The sequence below is a fragment of the Camellia sinensis genome, chromosome 2, assembly GCF_055761805.1.
Source record: "Camellia sinensis isolate YWXY chromosome 2, ASM5576180v1, whole genome shotgun sequence".
Classification (NCBI taxonomy): domain Eukaryota; kingdom Viridiplantae; phylum Streptophyta; class Magnoliopsida; order Ericales; family Theaceae; genus Camellia; species Camellia sinensis.
This window is the reverse complement of record NC_138962.1, coordinates 81,376,519-81,392,637: the sequence shown is the minus strand read 5'-3', so window position 1 is coordinate 81,392,637 and position 16,119 is coordinate 81,376,519. Positions and strand designations below refer to the sequence as shown.

The 16,119-nt window shown below is 32.6% G+C and overlaps 1 protein-coding gene across 1 annotated transcript; it reads right to left on the bottom strand.

The window, feature by feature from the left end:
• Positions 1–9,261: 9,261 nt before the first annotated feature.
• On the bottom strand, positions 9,262–14,301 carry LOC114314083 (heat shock 70 kDa protein BIP2). Its single transcript, XM_028260521.2, has 7 exons — positions 14,083–14,301; positions 13,281–13,548; positions 12,973–13,187; positions 11,289–12,011; positions 10,517–10,671; positions 10,324–10,406; positions 9,262–9,953 (listed from the first exon to the last, which is right to left on the bottom strand). Exons 1-7 carry the CDS (start codon positions 14,144–14,146, stop codon positions 9,464–9,466), a joined length of 1,998 nt encoding a protein of 665 aa, XP_028116322.2. The 5' UTR covers positions 14,147–14,301; the 3' UTR covers positions 9,262–9,463.
• Positions 14,302–16,119: the final 1,818 nt, after the last annotated feature.

Below are 16,119 nucleotides of genomic sequence, written 5' to 3'. Positions count from 1 at the left end.
AATTACATCCCCTCCTTCAGATTTAAAGTTTCATTACAGATTGTTTCCTCCAGCAATTTAATTTTTTTAAATACCAATTTTGCCCTTGCTGGGTAAATTACATTGACACCCCTTACATTTTATAAATTACAATCTTCTCCCCAAGATTTGAAGTAACATTACTAATTGCCCCCTCGATTAGTGTTAACATAAATACACACAAAAAGTATGGTAAATTACATTGACACCCCATGAGGTTTATGTTTATTTCAGTTCCTCTCTCACTTTTTAAAAATTACATCCCCTCCTTGAGATTTAAAGTTGCATTACAGATTGTTTCCTCCAGCAATTTAATTTTTTTAAATACCAATTTTGCCCTCGCTGGGTAAATTACATTGACACCCCTTACATTTTATAAATTACAATCTTCTCCCCAAGATTTGAAGTAATATTACTAATTGCCCCCTCGATTAGTATTAATTAAAAAAAAAATCATTGAAAAAAAATAATTGGAAAAAAAATTATTTTAAAAAAAAATATTTGAAAAAAAAATTTGTTAGTCAAATTTTAAAATTTCTGTTTAAAAATCAACGTAAGATAAAAATTGCACTGACACCCCTTGAGGTTTATGTTTATTACACTCAAAAGATAAAAATTATATAAAAATTATAATTATTTTTTTTATTTCTTTAAAAAAATAATTTTAAATTTTTTTTAAAAAAAATCTAAAATCAAACCATACATTGCCTAAGAATCTTTTGATAAGTCATTTCTTACATTAGTAACTTAGTTAATTATTTGTTAATTTTACGACATTTTTATCATCTGAGACCTGTTTGGGAACCACTTCGATTTCAGTTTTCAATTTATATTTACAAAAATTAAAAAATCTGTCATGAAAACTTATTTGATAATTTTTTTGGTTTATAAATGGTTGTCCAGTTTGTAAATGTGAGGAAAAAACGTAAATTCAAAAAATGAGTTTACGTTGGTTTTTAAATAGAAATTTAAAATTTGGACTAACAATTTTTTTTTTTAATTAATATTTTTTTCCAATTAATTTTTTTTTTCAATGAATTTTTTTTCAACTAATACTAACCGAATGGGCAATTGGTAATACTACTTTAAACCTGGGAAGGGAATTGTAATTTTTAAAATGTGAGGAGTGTCAATGTAATGTACCCAGTGAGGGCAAAATTGGTATTTAAAAAAATTAAATTGCTGGAGGGAACAATCTGTAATGAAACTTTAAACCTCAGGGAGGGGGATGTAATTTTAAAAAAGTGAGAGGGAAAACTGTAATAAACATAAATCTCAAGGGGTGTCAATGTAATTTACCTTAAAAAGTATAATTTTTGTGAAAAAAATCTTTTAAAAATTTGCTAAATACCAAAATTACAAAAAAAAAAACGAGAATTTAATATATTTTTCATATTTTTATGTATTTATTAATTTTTAAAATATTTTTTCACAAATTTTTTACTTTTTAGATATATCTAAGTAAGGTGCATCTAAAAAAGTAAAAAAAAATGCTTAAAATTTTGAAAATATTCACTAAAAGTAAAAAAAAAATATGAAAAATAAAAAACTTAATTCAAAAAACTCAAACCAAACACATTTTTATAGAATTTTGAAAACTTTAAAAATATCTTTTTGATATGTATTTTTATTAAATTAGTTTCCATTTAAAAAAAAAAATTGAAAAACTTTTTTGAAAAGCAAACTAAAGCCTAATTTTTTAATTTTTAATTTTAATTTTTGATCTTTGATTCGTGAATGCAAATTAAATGAAAAAAGATGTGTAAAAAATAAGAAAAATGATTCGGACCCTCACAGGGAGTGACCCCTACGACCTCCTTTGGCATGTGATTGGCTAACTTTTTTTTTTTTTTTTTTTTTCTTCTCCTCTTCCAATCACCAACCCCCACATGTGTGTGGGAGTGGTGGGGGTGGTGAGGGAAAGGGGGTCTCAATCACATCTCAAAAAATAAAATACTTTTTTTAACTTGGTTTGTATTAACAGAATGAAAATCAAATTAATAGATATTTTCCAAATATATATATTGAAAAGTAATTTCATTTCAAAAATATATATCCTTTAATGTCCTTGAGCATCACAATGGATATGTGTTAAGTTTGTGTATTAGTATGTTATATGACAAAATGTTGTAAAAATGGGATTTAATTTTGCATATTAAGTTTTGTTAGTTAATGAATGCATGAGGTGTTGTACTAAGGACACTTGTCAATTAATTTTATTAACTAGATTTATTTATGTACAGGTCTTGATAAATTTATCAATGTTAATTTATTCATAAAGATAAGAAAGATTGATAAATTATCACTTAATAAATTTATCAATAAGATTTAATTGATAATACATCTCAAAAGTAGAATCTATTGTAAGTTACCCAAGTATTTAAGAGCAAAGATCCTCTAGAGTTTTTTTTTTCTAAAGTATTCTAGAGTGGTGCATTGTGTGGTTGAGATTTAATGATAAGTCACATCAAATTTTCAACATTAAATCTCAATCACATAATACACCACTTTAGGAAACTTTAGGAAAAAAACACTCTAGAGGATCCTTGGTGAGTATTTAAACTTTAAAGCGTACGTTAAATAAAAGTGAGGTCCACTTTAAATATATATATATATATATATATATATATGTTGTTCAAAAATATTATATATATATATATATATATGTTAATTTTACACTCTATCCATGAACTATTGTTTAATTGTTTATTTAATATCCGAATTGTCGATTACTAACATATAAATCAAATTCTATTTAGTTCATAAATCATTGATTGAATTTATTAAGTTTCTACACTATTTAATTAAAATATATTTAGTTGTTGAACATATTACAAAAATAAAATATAACTAAGAGCACCAACATTAAACTAATTAAAATTTGTATATTTTAATTTAAAAGTTACTTTTTTTATTTTGATTTTATATCTTTTTAAATACATTTTTCAACAAACTCTCTATTATTTCTCTATACTATTTAAATATTATTTTATTTATTTTTATAAAATCAATACAATTAGTTTCAAAATATAAATAGTTTTTTAATATTTGGTTAGAGTAAACTACTAACTACATCTGTTGAGTCAAAACCATCAAAAACTAATGGCTGACTTGATAACTAGTTTGATAGAGCTTTACCCACCCAAAAAAAGTTTGATAGAGCTAAAATTTAGTGATTTATTTACTATTTTAACTAAAAAATAAAAATGACTAGTTTGATGTTGATGCTCTAAATAATATGAGTTACTAAAAAAATCTAACCTAATTAAGAATTTGTTTCAAAAAACTTTTAAATTTATATTCTATCCGGACAGATCACATTAAATATTATTTTTTTCAGCTCCCAAACTAAGGGAAAAACATGTCATTTCCTTTATCCTTCTAAAACCATCTCCAACCACCAAATTTATCATCAAATTCAAATTTGGTGGAAAAGATATACTGTTTGTGCTCCAATGATTTCACTAAAACGGTATCAAATTGAGAACGTTTCAAAATTATTATCAAACTGAAGATCTCTTACACCTTTTTAGCAATTTACTATGTATAGTTGTTGAGTATGGACTCACCAGACGACCAGCCAGATGTCCTCCCAGATAATCATCTCAAGCAAAATTTTGTAAAAATTTTACACTGAGAGGTCGACCCTCCTGTCAACTCCCCAGTAGACCACCTCTGTATATTTTTTTGAAGAAACAAACTCAGGAGATATTCCTTCCTCTCTCCCCCATCAACTCAACTTTCTTGACCTCTCCTTCAATTCCTTCATGGGCAGCATTCCAAACTCTATTCAGAATTTGACATTTCTCACTGGATTGAATCTCCAGAACAATTCCCTTGCTGGAACCATCCCCAATCTCAATCTCCCAAATCTGAAGCATTTCAATTTGAGCAACAACCACTTGAATGGCTCAATTCCATCTTCCCTCAAGAAATTTCCTGCTTCCTCTTTCAAAGGAAACTCTTTGTTATGTGGGTCACCACTGAACCAGTGCCCTATGAGCCCCTGTTTTGCAGTAAAAGGGTACTCTTTCCTGTTTTGCAGTGTTGTTTCTCCCTCTTCTAATTATGGCGCTTTGCTGTTTGAAGAAAAAAGATGGTGGCAAGTAAAAGGTTGCGAGCAGATTTAATGAACCGTTAAAAGAAATGGGAAAGGAATTGAGGAAACAAAAATGGAGGGAAAAAAAAATTCAGTTTCCTTTTATCAGTCGACTGCCCGGTCATCTCCCGGATGTTCAGCGCATTTTGATGAAAGTTACAGTACTCACCGTTGAAGTAGCTAATATCATATTGACCAAATTGATTTGTTTTTATTCAAATTTAATGAAATTTCTAACGAACCGTTGTAGATGTTCTAGGGACAAGTTGAGTCCTTCGTCGTGTCCTTTTTGAGGAAGTTGGCTGGGCAGGGCAATCCTTTGCTCTTAGCCACTAAACCACATAATCCAAAACATCACAGTATGGGTTATAGGATCACAGCCTTTTAGAATAATGTTTAGAACTTCTAGTATGTTTTTTTTTTCTTTTCATTATCAAATGTACAGAGCTGTGTTGAGAACTCTATTTTTACGGCGTGTATCACTATGAGCCTTTTATCAGCTCCACTAAGCCCACCAAGCCTCAACTCTAGGGGTCTCTAGGTCTTGCTATTTTGACTGGGGCAAACTGTTAGCCTGAGTGAATCACATACGGGATGAGAATTTCTCTTCATCACATTTAAGTTATAATTTTGACATCTCTTCAAAAAACAATTCTTATGAACCTTTATTCTCACCTTTGGGGAGTATTGATGTGTTGTCCGAGGACTAAACATTTTACTAAAAAGCTTAAAAAATTATTATAAATTGTTACATTATTTTTTTTATTCTTTTACACATATTTTTATAAAAAATTTAAAAATTATTAAAATAATTTGTTCTTAAAGATTTGTCAAAACAAGCCTCATAGAGTCATAAGCCTTGAGAGTGTTGTTTCCCTTCGAAGGTAATCAAGCTCTTCCTGGGGCCATAATTAGACTCTCTTAGACTATTTTTAGTCTTTGAGCATCTTGCAAACCCTTGTGAGACTTACAATCTAAAATTCCTCAAATATTCTCCAACAATGCGCTTACTTTGGTTCCCCTTGATTTAGGACTTTCTTTTAATCTTTCTTATGAAATATCTTCACCGTACTTGCTTTTGCGAGTACCATTCAAGGTATATACAAGTTAATAGTTTATGGTATCATTTTACGATAACTACACCATAATATCCCTAGATTAGGATTTTGAAATTCATTTTCCCACTCTCTAAAGTTTTCGCGGTCTTTTTCAAAGTTCAAGACACTTACAAATGGGACATTTTGTTGCATAAAGGACTTGTTGAAGCACATTATCCAAAATGAATTTTAGAATAATTTTTAATTTAAGATTGGTAACGAATTATGTTTTAAATTAAGATTGATTTTCTTCATTGTTCAAAAAACAAGAAAAATTATTGCAATGTAGAAAGTTTATAATATTTATTTAAATTAATAAACATCAAATACCTTGGTTTGAAATTTCACCTTATGCCCAAAAGGGTTAAAGGATGGATATGCGGTTGTTCTTTAAAGCATCGTAGATAGACTTTTTGTGTAATTGTGTGTATATGACATGTAATATGTGCATAAAACACTAATGCTCTATTTGTTTTAACAGAAAACGTTTCTATAGGAAATATATTTCAAAAAATGTCTTATGCAGAAAATGTTTTCTTATATGTAAATAATAGTGGTGGCAGAAAACGCTTATGTACATGGAAATCACATTATTGTTGCAGTTGATGTTCCAATAGTTTCACCAAAATAGTATCAAATTGAAAACTCTCAAAATTTTTTACCAAACTAAAGATCTCTTACACCTTTTTAGCAATTTACTATATATAGTTGTCGAGTGTGGACTCACCAGACAATCAGCCAGCCAGCCAGATGTCCTCCCGGATAATTATCTCAAGCAAAATTTTGTAAAAATTTTACACTAAGACTGAGAGGTCGACCCTCCTGTCAACTCCCCAGTCGACCACCTCTGTACCTTTTTTTGAAGAAACAAACTCAGGAGATATTCCTTCCTCTCTCCCCCATCAACTCAACTTTCTTGACCTCTCCTTCAATTCCTTCACGGGCAGCATTCCAAACTCTATACAGAATTTGACATTTCTCACTGGATTGAATCTCCAGAACAATTCCCTTGCTGGAACCATCCCCAATCTCAATCTCCCAAATCTGAAGCATTTCAATTTGAGCAACAACCACTTGAATGGCTCAATTCCATCTTCCCTTAAGAAATTTCCTGCTTCCTCTTTCAAAGGAAACTCTTTGTTATGTGGGTCACCACTGAACCAGTGCCCTATGAGCCCCTGTTTTGCAGTAAAAGGGTACTCTTTCCTGTTTTGCAATGTTGTTTCTCCCTCTTCTAATTATGGCGCTTTGCTGTTTGAAGAAAAAAGATGGTGGCAAGTAAAAGGTTGCGACCAGATTTAATGAACCGTTAAAAGAAATGGGAAAGGAATTGAGGAAAGAGAAATGGAGGGGAAAAAAAAATTCAGTTTCCTTTTATCAGTCGACCGCCCGGTCATCTCCCGGATGTTCAGCGCATTTTGATGAAAGCTACAGTACTCACCATTGGAGTAGCTAATATCATATTGGCCTCGTTTGGGAAGTGGCTATTTTAGTAGGCTATTTGGCTTTTTGACTATTTTAGTAGGCTATTTTAGTTTTGTGTTTGGGAAGATGAGATGAATTTTTAGTTGAGTTGTTGTATTGGAAAGTATGTTAAAATGATGTTTAAATTTAAAATGACAGATTTATCCCTAACTTTTTTATTTTTAAAATTGATATAAAGGGGCAGCTTATAGCCTACTAAAATGATGTTACACTTTGCAGCTGTGACAGTGGCCCTGTTTGGTAGAGCTGTGGAAAAGTGCTTATAGCTTATGCCTAAACAGCTTATAGCTAATAACTTTCAGCTTAAGCTGATTTTCAGCTTATTCTTAAAGCATCTCCTGCCCCACTCAAAGAATAAGCTGTTTTCTGACTTCCACAAAGCTATAAGTTATAAGCTATAAGCTAAATCAAATACATCAAAATAGCTTAAATTAAGCTGAAAGCTGAAATAAGCTGAAATTAAGTTGTACCAAACAGGGCCAATGTAGGTTGTGCCTACACTGTCCCGTGCCTGAGCCTATTTATTTATTTATTTATTTATTTTTTTTTGAAAATCAGAGAGAAAGTTGCTACAGTAGGGGCTTATGGGCTAATATCCCAAAAGAGGCTATAATAGCCTGCCAACCGTGATGCCAAGCACCGCCAATGACGAATTGATTTTTTTTTATTCAAATTTAATGAAATTTCTAACTTGTAGATGTTCTAGGGACGAGTTGAGTCCTTCGTCGTGTCCTTTTTGAGGAAGTTGGCTGGGCAGGGCAATCCTTTGCTCTTAGCCACTAAATCACATAATCCAAAACATCACAGTATGGGTTGTAGGATCACAGCCTTTTAGAATAATGTTTAGAACTTCTAGTATGTTTTTTTTTTCTTTTCATTATCAAATGTACAGAGCTGTGTTGAGAACTCTATTTTTAGGGCGTGTATCACTATGAGCCTTTTATCAGCTCCACTAAGCCCACCAAGCCTCAACTCTAGGGGTCTCTAGGTCTTGCTATTTTGACTGGGGCAAACTGTTAGCCTGAGTGAATCACATACGGGATGAGAATTTCTCATCATCACATCTAAGTTATAATTTTGACATCTCTTCAAAAAAAACAATTCTTATGAACCTTTATTCTCACCTTTGCGGAGTATTGATGTGTTGTCCGAGGACTAAACATTTTACTAAAAAACTTAAAAAATTATTATAAATTGTTACATTATTTTTTTTATTCTTTTACACATATTTTTATAAAAAATTTAAAAATTATTAAAATAATTTGTTCTTAAAGATTTGTCAAAACAAGCCTTATAGAGTCATAAGCCTTGAGAGTGTTGTTTCCCTTCGAAGGTAATCAAGCTCTTCCTGGGGCCATAATTAGACTCTCTTAGACTATTTTTAGTCTTTGAGCATCTTGCAAACCCTTGTGAGACTTACAATCTAAAATTCCTCAAATATTCTCCAACAATGCGCTTACTTTGGTTCCCCTTGATTTAGGACTTTCTTTTAATCTTTCTTATGAAATATCTTCACCGTACTTGCTTTTGTGAGTACCATTCAAGGTATATACAAGTTAATAGTTTATGGTATCATTTTACGATAACTACACCATAATATCCCTAGATTAGGATTTTGAAATTCATTTTCCCACTCTCTAAAGTTTTCGCGGTCTTTTTCAAAGTTCAAGACACTTACAAATGGGACATTTTGTTGCATAAAGGACTTGTTGAAACACATTATCCAAAATGAATTTTAGAATAATTTTTAATTTAAGATTGGTAACGAATTATGTTTTAAATTAAGATTGATTTTCTTCATTGTTCAAAAAACAAGAAAAATTATTGCAATGTAGAAAGTTTATAATATTTATTTAAATTAATAAACATCAAATACCTTGGTTTGAAATTTCACCTTATGCCCAAAAGGGTTAAAGGATGGATATGCGGTTGTTCTTTAAAGCATCGTAGATAGACTTTTTGTGTAATTGTGTGTATATGACATGTAATATGTGCATAAAACACTAATGCTCTATTTGTTTTAACAGAAAACGTTTCTATAGGAAATATATTTCAAAAAATGTCTTATGTAGAAAATGTTTTCTTATATGTAAATAATAGTGGTGGCAGAAAACGCTTATGTACATGGAAATCACATTATTGTTGCAGTTGATGATTTTCGTTTTTTATTTTTTTTTCTTCTTTCCAGTTGGGTTTGAGTTTGGTAGTCTTAGATTTTGGTTGGGAAAAATATAAATTTAGGATTAAACAATGTTAAAGACGCCAAATGTGATTTTTGTGAAGAATATTTAGTGTTTATTTAGAATTTCTAACATTGTTGTTCGGGTTTCAAACTAAAAAAATACCAATATCAACATAACTTTGCAAGTATTGTGTAAAATATTTTGTAATTTATTTTGAGTCCCTATATTTTTGTTTAGGTTACATGTATTCAATTTTTTATTTTTTTTAAATAAAATAAAAAAAATATCAACACAACTTGGTGGTACAGGTTCAACGAAGTTTCACAAAATTTGTAACTTGATGACAACATGTAGTGGTGACCAGTGACAGAGAACAAGATGAACCATAGAATTAACTTTAGTTTCCATCAATGAAGCAAAGAGATGAAACATGTTGATATGTTAAAAATATCACAACATAACAACTCTTCCATATGACCATGAAAAACCATTTCAAAATTCAGAAAGCAAAAACTCTATTTCAGAAGAAAAAATTTCTAAGGCAAGTGCAAAGTACAAATTGTGAGAATCTAGCCCCATTTTTACAACTCATCATTAGACTCATCATCTTCAGAATCAGTAGAACTTCCACCACTCTTCTCATAAACTTGTTTTATGACAGGATTGCATACAGCTTCAAGTTCCTTCATTTTTTCTTCAAACTCATCTTTCTCTGCATTTTGATTGTCGTCCAACCATTCGAGAGCTTCCTTCAACATGCTCTCGATCTTCTCTTTGTCATCAGAATCAATCTTGTCAGCAAGCTTGTCCTTGTCATTGATATTGCTCTTCATGTTGTAAATATAAGTCTCGAGCTTGTTTCTGGCATCGATTCTCTCTTTGACCTTGTTGTCCTCTTCTGCAAACTCCTCCGCCTCCTTCACCATCCTGTCTATCTCCTCCTGGCTTAAACGCCCCTTCTCGTTTGTGATGGTAATGGTTTGCTTATTCTTCGCTGCTTTGTCCTCCGCAGTCACGTGTAGTATGCCATTTGCATCGACTTCAAATGTGACCTCAATTTGGGGCACTCCCCTGAAACAAATATCATGACACAGTGAGAAGAATATTTCTACACACACTATTTGATGGTGATTTAGCTTACAATTTTATTTATTTTTATCGTTTGGTTATTTCTTTCTCATTTTTCTATTTTTCTTATTTGGATGGTGTAAGGAAGATTTTTCACTTTTAAATGAATTAAATTTGATAGAGAAACCCTAGTGGTGGTTTTGGTGTCATTTCATCTTCTGGTTCCACACCACAATTTCCTCAAAATGCACAGGAAATATACGCTACATAATTAATCCAGTTAATTTGAAACAGTTTTCAAGTAATCACATTTTCATTAGTATCGTTGATTGGTCGTAACAAAAATCAAGGCTTATTGACCTCTTAAACTTACCTTGGAGCAGGTGGTATGCCCGATAGGTCGAATTTTCCAAGCTCACGACAATCCTTAGTCAAGCTTCTTTCGCCTTCATAGACCTGAGAGGTTTCCAAGATACTTTTAACAAACACGAACGCATTTAAAATGTATATTTAACCAATCAAAAGAGAGGGTCATCTCAAATACTTGAGTCTTGATCTATATATACCTTTATTGAGACTGTTGATTGCTGGTCTTGGTAGGTTGTGAAGACTTGAGATTTCTTCGTCGGAATAACAGTGTTCCTTGGGATCAGCTTTGTCATCACCCCACCAACCGTTTCAATACCCAGACTTAAGGGAGCAACATCAAGCAAAAGAATGTCTGCATTTGAAATATTTTCAGAGTAAATTTTCTGCGTAGAGTTATAACAGTAGCAGTTCGAGATTCTGTGAGACCGTAGGCTAAATATTAAAATGAGATCTTAACTTACTGGGTCTTCAAAAAAAATTTGGGTCTTTAAAAAATTTGGACCTTCAACAATAAGAATTTTTTAAAAATTCTTTAGAGGCCTTAGGCGATGGGCTAAGTGACCTAATGATTGAGTCATCTCTGTTACAAATGAACCAAGCTATTTGTGAGCTTGGCTTGGTTCATTATGTAAATAAACAACCCCGAGCCAAATTTTTAAGCTCATTCATTATTTACTTAAGTACAAGGATAAATATATTACTTTATGTATTAAAAAATATTTAACGAGCTAACCAAACTTGATTATCAAGCCAAAATATTTCTTTATTATCAAGCTTCAAAGAGCTTGAACATGGTTAGTACAAAAGTGCAGAACCGAGCTTGAGGTGGATTAACTTTTAAGCCAAGCACGAGCTTGATTTTCGTTCTCGACAAACAAACCAGTTGAGCTCAACTCGGCTTATTTGTAGCCTAAAGATCACCAGATCTATTGCGCAAAAAACAATCAATTCAAGTGCCAAAATCGTTACCTTTAGTTTCTTCCCCTCCTTCACCGCTGAGGATTCCTCCTTGAACCGCAGCTCCATATGCAACAGCTTCATCTGGATTGACACCTTTGCACGGTTCTTTGCCATCAAAGAAATCCTTCAATAGCTGTTGAACCTTAGGAATTCGAGTACTCCCTCCAACAAGCACGATCTCGTTAACATCACTCTTCTTCAAACCCGCATCTTCCAAAGCCTTCTTGACTGGCCCCATTGTCTTCTTAAACAAGTCCATGTTGAGTTCTTCGAATCTTGCTCGTGTCAATGGCTCTGAAAAGTCAATACCATCAACAAGTGACTCTATATCAACTCGGACTTGGTGTTGGCTACTTAGTGCTCTCTTCGCTCTCTCACATTCCCTTCGAAGTTTTCCGAGAGCCTTGTTGTCTTTGCTAATGTCTTTGTTGTATTTCTTCTTTATTAGCTTGATGAAGTAGTCCATCACTCTGTGATCGAAGTCTTCTCCTCCCAAGTGAGTGTCCCCACTGGTCGAAAGAACCTCGAACACACCATTATCAATGGTCAAGATGCTAACATCGAATGTACCACCACCGAGGTCATAAACTAGGATGTTTTTCTCTCCTCCTTTCTTGTCTAGACCATAGGCAATTGCTGCAGCAGTCGGCTCATTAATTATCCGAGCCACATTTAGCCCAGCAATGGTGCCTGCATCCTTGGTGGCCTGCCTCTGTGCATCATTGAAATAAGCTACAACAAAGAACATAAAGAGACCCATGTAAGTATGCAATTTAAAGACAAAGATATCCAATAAACTAGAGTTATGTTTTTGCATTGAAAATTATGTATCAATTACAATCTATTTCTAAGTATTTAAAGTGAACACAACATAAAGAACATGCTTTGTCTACACAACCAGTATCAAATGGATACTAATAATGGAAGCCAACAGAATAAAGCGAACATCTGACCACGAGTTAGACATGTTATGGCAAAGGCTAAAACTGAGCAAACAAACAAACAAACATAAGTACTAGTTGGCCAGTATGACTTACCTAAGTGCTTAGTCCCTAAGGGAGGTCATGGGTTTAACTTTTCTTAAGGAGTTGAATTAAGGGTGCTTTGCAAAGGGTGATGACACTAACTCACTGATTTTCGCTGATAGAAAAAAAAACAAACATAAGTATTTATGTGATTTAATGGCAAGCCTACATTTGTGGCAATAAATAAAGATGACAGAATTTCACTAAAAATGTAGATATTACAGTGAGTCAGCTCTCTTGCAACAACCCTCTCTAGAACCCCAAAATAAAATAAAAAAAAATAGGGCCAAAATAGACCCAAATTCAATATCAGTTTGTAACAATCAACCGTTTGCCCATGACTTGGGTCATGGGGGTCGCAAATATAATAATTATAATCCGAATCGCATTCAAGAAACACCCATAACAAGACAAATTCTTCAACCACAAAAGGCCAAACTCATGGCAAGGTATGACTCATTTAATGAACCACTTCAATGTTTTATTTTTTGGTAAGCACTTCTAGGTGACCAAGTGCACGAGGCTCTTATCAACATCTCTCTACATTTATGGAGAGTTGTTTCCGTATTTTGACAAGCAGTTCTACAATTTCAAGTTAAAACAACATCTTTACACATACGATAAAATGTAGGCAGAGAGCAACAAAACATTCTGGATTTTGGTCCTACCTGGAACTGTGATCACAGCATCCTTAATTTTCTTTCCCAGGAAAGATTCAGCTGTCTCCTTCATCTTCCCCAATATCATAGCACTGATTTCCTCAGGGCTAAACACTTTAACCTCACCATCCTTTATCTTCACCTGTATATAAGGCTTCCCTTCTTTGTTCACAATCTTATAAGGCAACAACTTCATATCCTTCTGAACCTCTGGATCATCAAACCTATCAAGAAAATCAAACCAAACACATAAATTCACACTCTATGACACAAAACCCAGTTAGATTTTCACCAAAAATCATCGAAATTCGACTTACTTTCTTCCGATCAGGCGCTTAACATCGAAAATGGTGCGTTCTGGATTGAGAGCCGCTTGATTCTTCGCAGCTTCCCCAATCAGACGCTCTGTATCGGTGAATGCAACCCACGAGGGGGTGATTCTGTTTCCTTGATCGTTCGCTATAATCTCAACGTGACCATTTCGATACACACCCACACAAGAATATGTAGTACCCAAATCAATACCGATCACTGTTCCGAGCTTCGGAGATTCCTCGGCAGCTATTGCTAATCCTAGTAAAAACTCTTTTTAAAAAAAAAAACACAGAATTAGACAAGTATATTAACGAATTACCTATGAAATGCTTAATTTATAAATATCAGTAAATGTGAGAATGGAAGCTTTCTTTTTCAGATGTCCCAACCATCTACATTTTCCTTATAGTTTCCACTATTTTCTAAGTTTGCAAACAGGGTTATTCAGAAACAGAAAAAAAGTTCTTTTAAGACTAATTTTAGTGGTTGTTATAAAAAATCTTGGTCGATCTTCGCCATTGGGCTGTCATTGTCAAATGTCTAAGATTCAAAATTTAAACCTGCTTTCTTTTTTAACCACAGTTTCTCAGCAAACAAACAGAAAACAGAGTTGAACTTATAAAACAACAAAGCAATTAATGCACGCGAACCAAAAAATAAATTCAGTAGAATTGAGTCATCGGGCATTCTTTTCTTTGCCTATCCTATTTGTTTCTGAGATACCAAACAGAGAAATGAACCACTCACAACAAAACTAACCTCAAGAATAACAAGAACCCAGAAAGTTAACATTGATTTAATTACCTGAAAAGAAGAGAAGAAGAAGAACAAGTGCTTTGTTCTTGAACCCCATTGACTTGAATCCCATTGATGTTCTAACTTCCTCTGATTTGTGAGTATAGAGTATGCAAATGATTTGGACTTTGAGATGTCTTTTTCTCAAGTAGATGTGAGGGGTTAATTTATAGTTTAAAGACTTCGGTGAAGGATGGGCATTGCTAGAGTGTTCTGGCCAATGGGAGTGAGCCACGTAATTGTTCGGTTGCTTTGCTTTGTTGGTCGGGCCTCTATTGGGCCTGCACGTATGACATCCAACGAGACATCGACACATGAGATTATTGTTCGATTCATCGTGAGGGGTCACGAAAGTTCTTGATTCCTATAGAGAGCATCCTTTGCGCATTGCTATAAGAGGGTTATTTTGGGTATTTGATTAATAATAAGAGATAATTTAACGCAGTAAGATTGATAAAAAAATTTACAAAAGTACGTGAGGGGTGTAACTTGTAAGTGATTTTGTGAGTCTGTAAAAGAATTTCCCCTCCTACCCGGATGTAATTCCTTCTAAAAATAATACGAGTAATTTATGAAAAATTTACGATCAAAAAAAAAAATTTATGAAAAATTTGATCAAAATTCTTTCATAATAAAATTTTAATTTATTAAGGACAAATTAAAAAAAAAAAATCTTAAAAATCTAACAAATATCACTATTATTACCAAAATATCATTAGTGACTAATTTAATATGTTAAATTTTAATTTTGATCTAGATGTCGATTTTTAATAAAATTAGTATTTTTAGAATTCTTTTATCAAGTTTTATCACATAAGATCCATGTTGACTATGAAATTCTTAAAAAAAAAAAAAAATTATTTTTAGAATTCTTTTATCAAGTTCTATCACATAAGATCCATGTTGACTATGAAATTCTTAAAAAAAAAAAAAAATTATCTTCAAAATTGACGTAAACAGTAACATTATTCTGTTTCACAGTAGTATGTTACTGATTACTACAGTAACACTTTACTGTCCTCTTGAACAGGGTATCAGTAACAAAAATCAGAGTATGAACTAAATGAAACTTTACGAGTTCTTTCACTTCGCCCTCTGAAGTTGACGAATTTGATCGCAACAGTAAATGGTGATCGTTATATTCAACTTCTCTCCCTAACATTTCTAATTCATTCACATAATCTCATCCTAATACCTATATATATATATATATAGTGTATATATATACAAGGGAAAATTACAAAAAAAAAAAACCCAGGGTTTAGCACATTTTTCAATTTAAACCCCAAGTTTTCAATTTGACAATTTGTACCTCACCATTTCACCTATGTTTCAATTTGATCCCCTTGTCCATCTCCGTCTCTATTAGTTAATAGAAGACTAATTTGGGCGCCAAAATTGCCCTAATCTTCACGATTTAGGGCTCCATGCAACCCACCTGGTGCGATCAGTGATTCAACCCGCGATGAATCCATGCATTGAAGGAAGACAACAATTTCATAGTTGATTTTCCAAAAAACTTTGGACTCTGAGATAGAGGTAAGAAATGGATTGGTTTTTGGTTGTTTTATACGGGTTTTCTGATTTCTCTTTTCTCCATTGTTGACCTTCTTTTTATCTCCATTGTTGACCTTCTTTTTTTCTCCATTGTTGATTTTGTTTTTGTCTCCATTGTTGACCTTCTTTTTCTCTTCATAGTTAGTGCAAACTGTTTTCTATGCTATCAAAGTAAAAGACAAAAATGAGTGAAGGTAATAGCTTGGATGGAAATAATTGGAGTGAGTTAACTCGTTGTAGCTATGGGTTAGAAATTTGTGGACTCATGCTAATCTTGCTAGGAGGTTTTTGGGTTGTCCTAATTATGGAGTATGTGTATACAATTTTTCAATAAAGTCAGTTAGAAATTTTTCATATTTATAGGAAATTGAGAATAAAGTAATATCTTCAATTTGAAGAAGATAACAATTGTATGGAAGATTCACCCAAAAACAATTGTATGGGAGAATGACATGAACACTTGCTCAACTTTGTTTATGTTTGATTGCA

What these genes read in the sequence shown, in the direction of transcription:
- LOC114314083 (XM_028260521.2), bottom strand. Translation starts at nt 14,146, where the DNA reads ATGGGATTCAAGTCAATGGGGTTCAAGAACAAAGCACTTGTTCTTCTT. An exon ending in TGCTGTGATCACAGTTCCAG is followed by an intron (nt 12,012 to 12,972) that starts GTAGGACCAAAA and finishes TCTTTGTTGTAG; the next exon opens with CTTATTTCAATGATGCACAG. An exon ending in AGGAGGGGAAGAAACTAAAG is followed by an intron (nt 10,672 to 11,288) that starts GTAACGATTTTG and finishes TTTCAAATGCAG; the next exon opens with ACATTCTTTTGCTTGATGTT.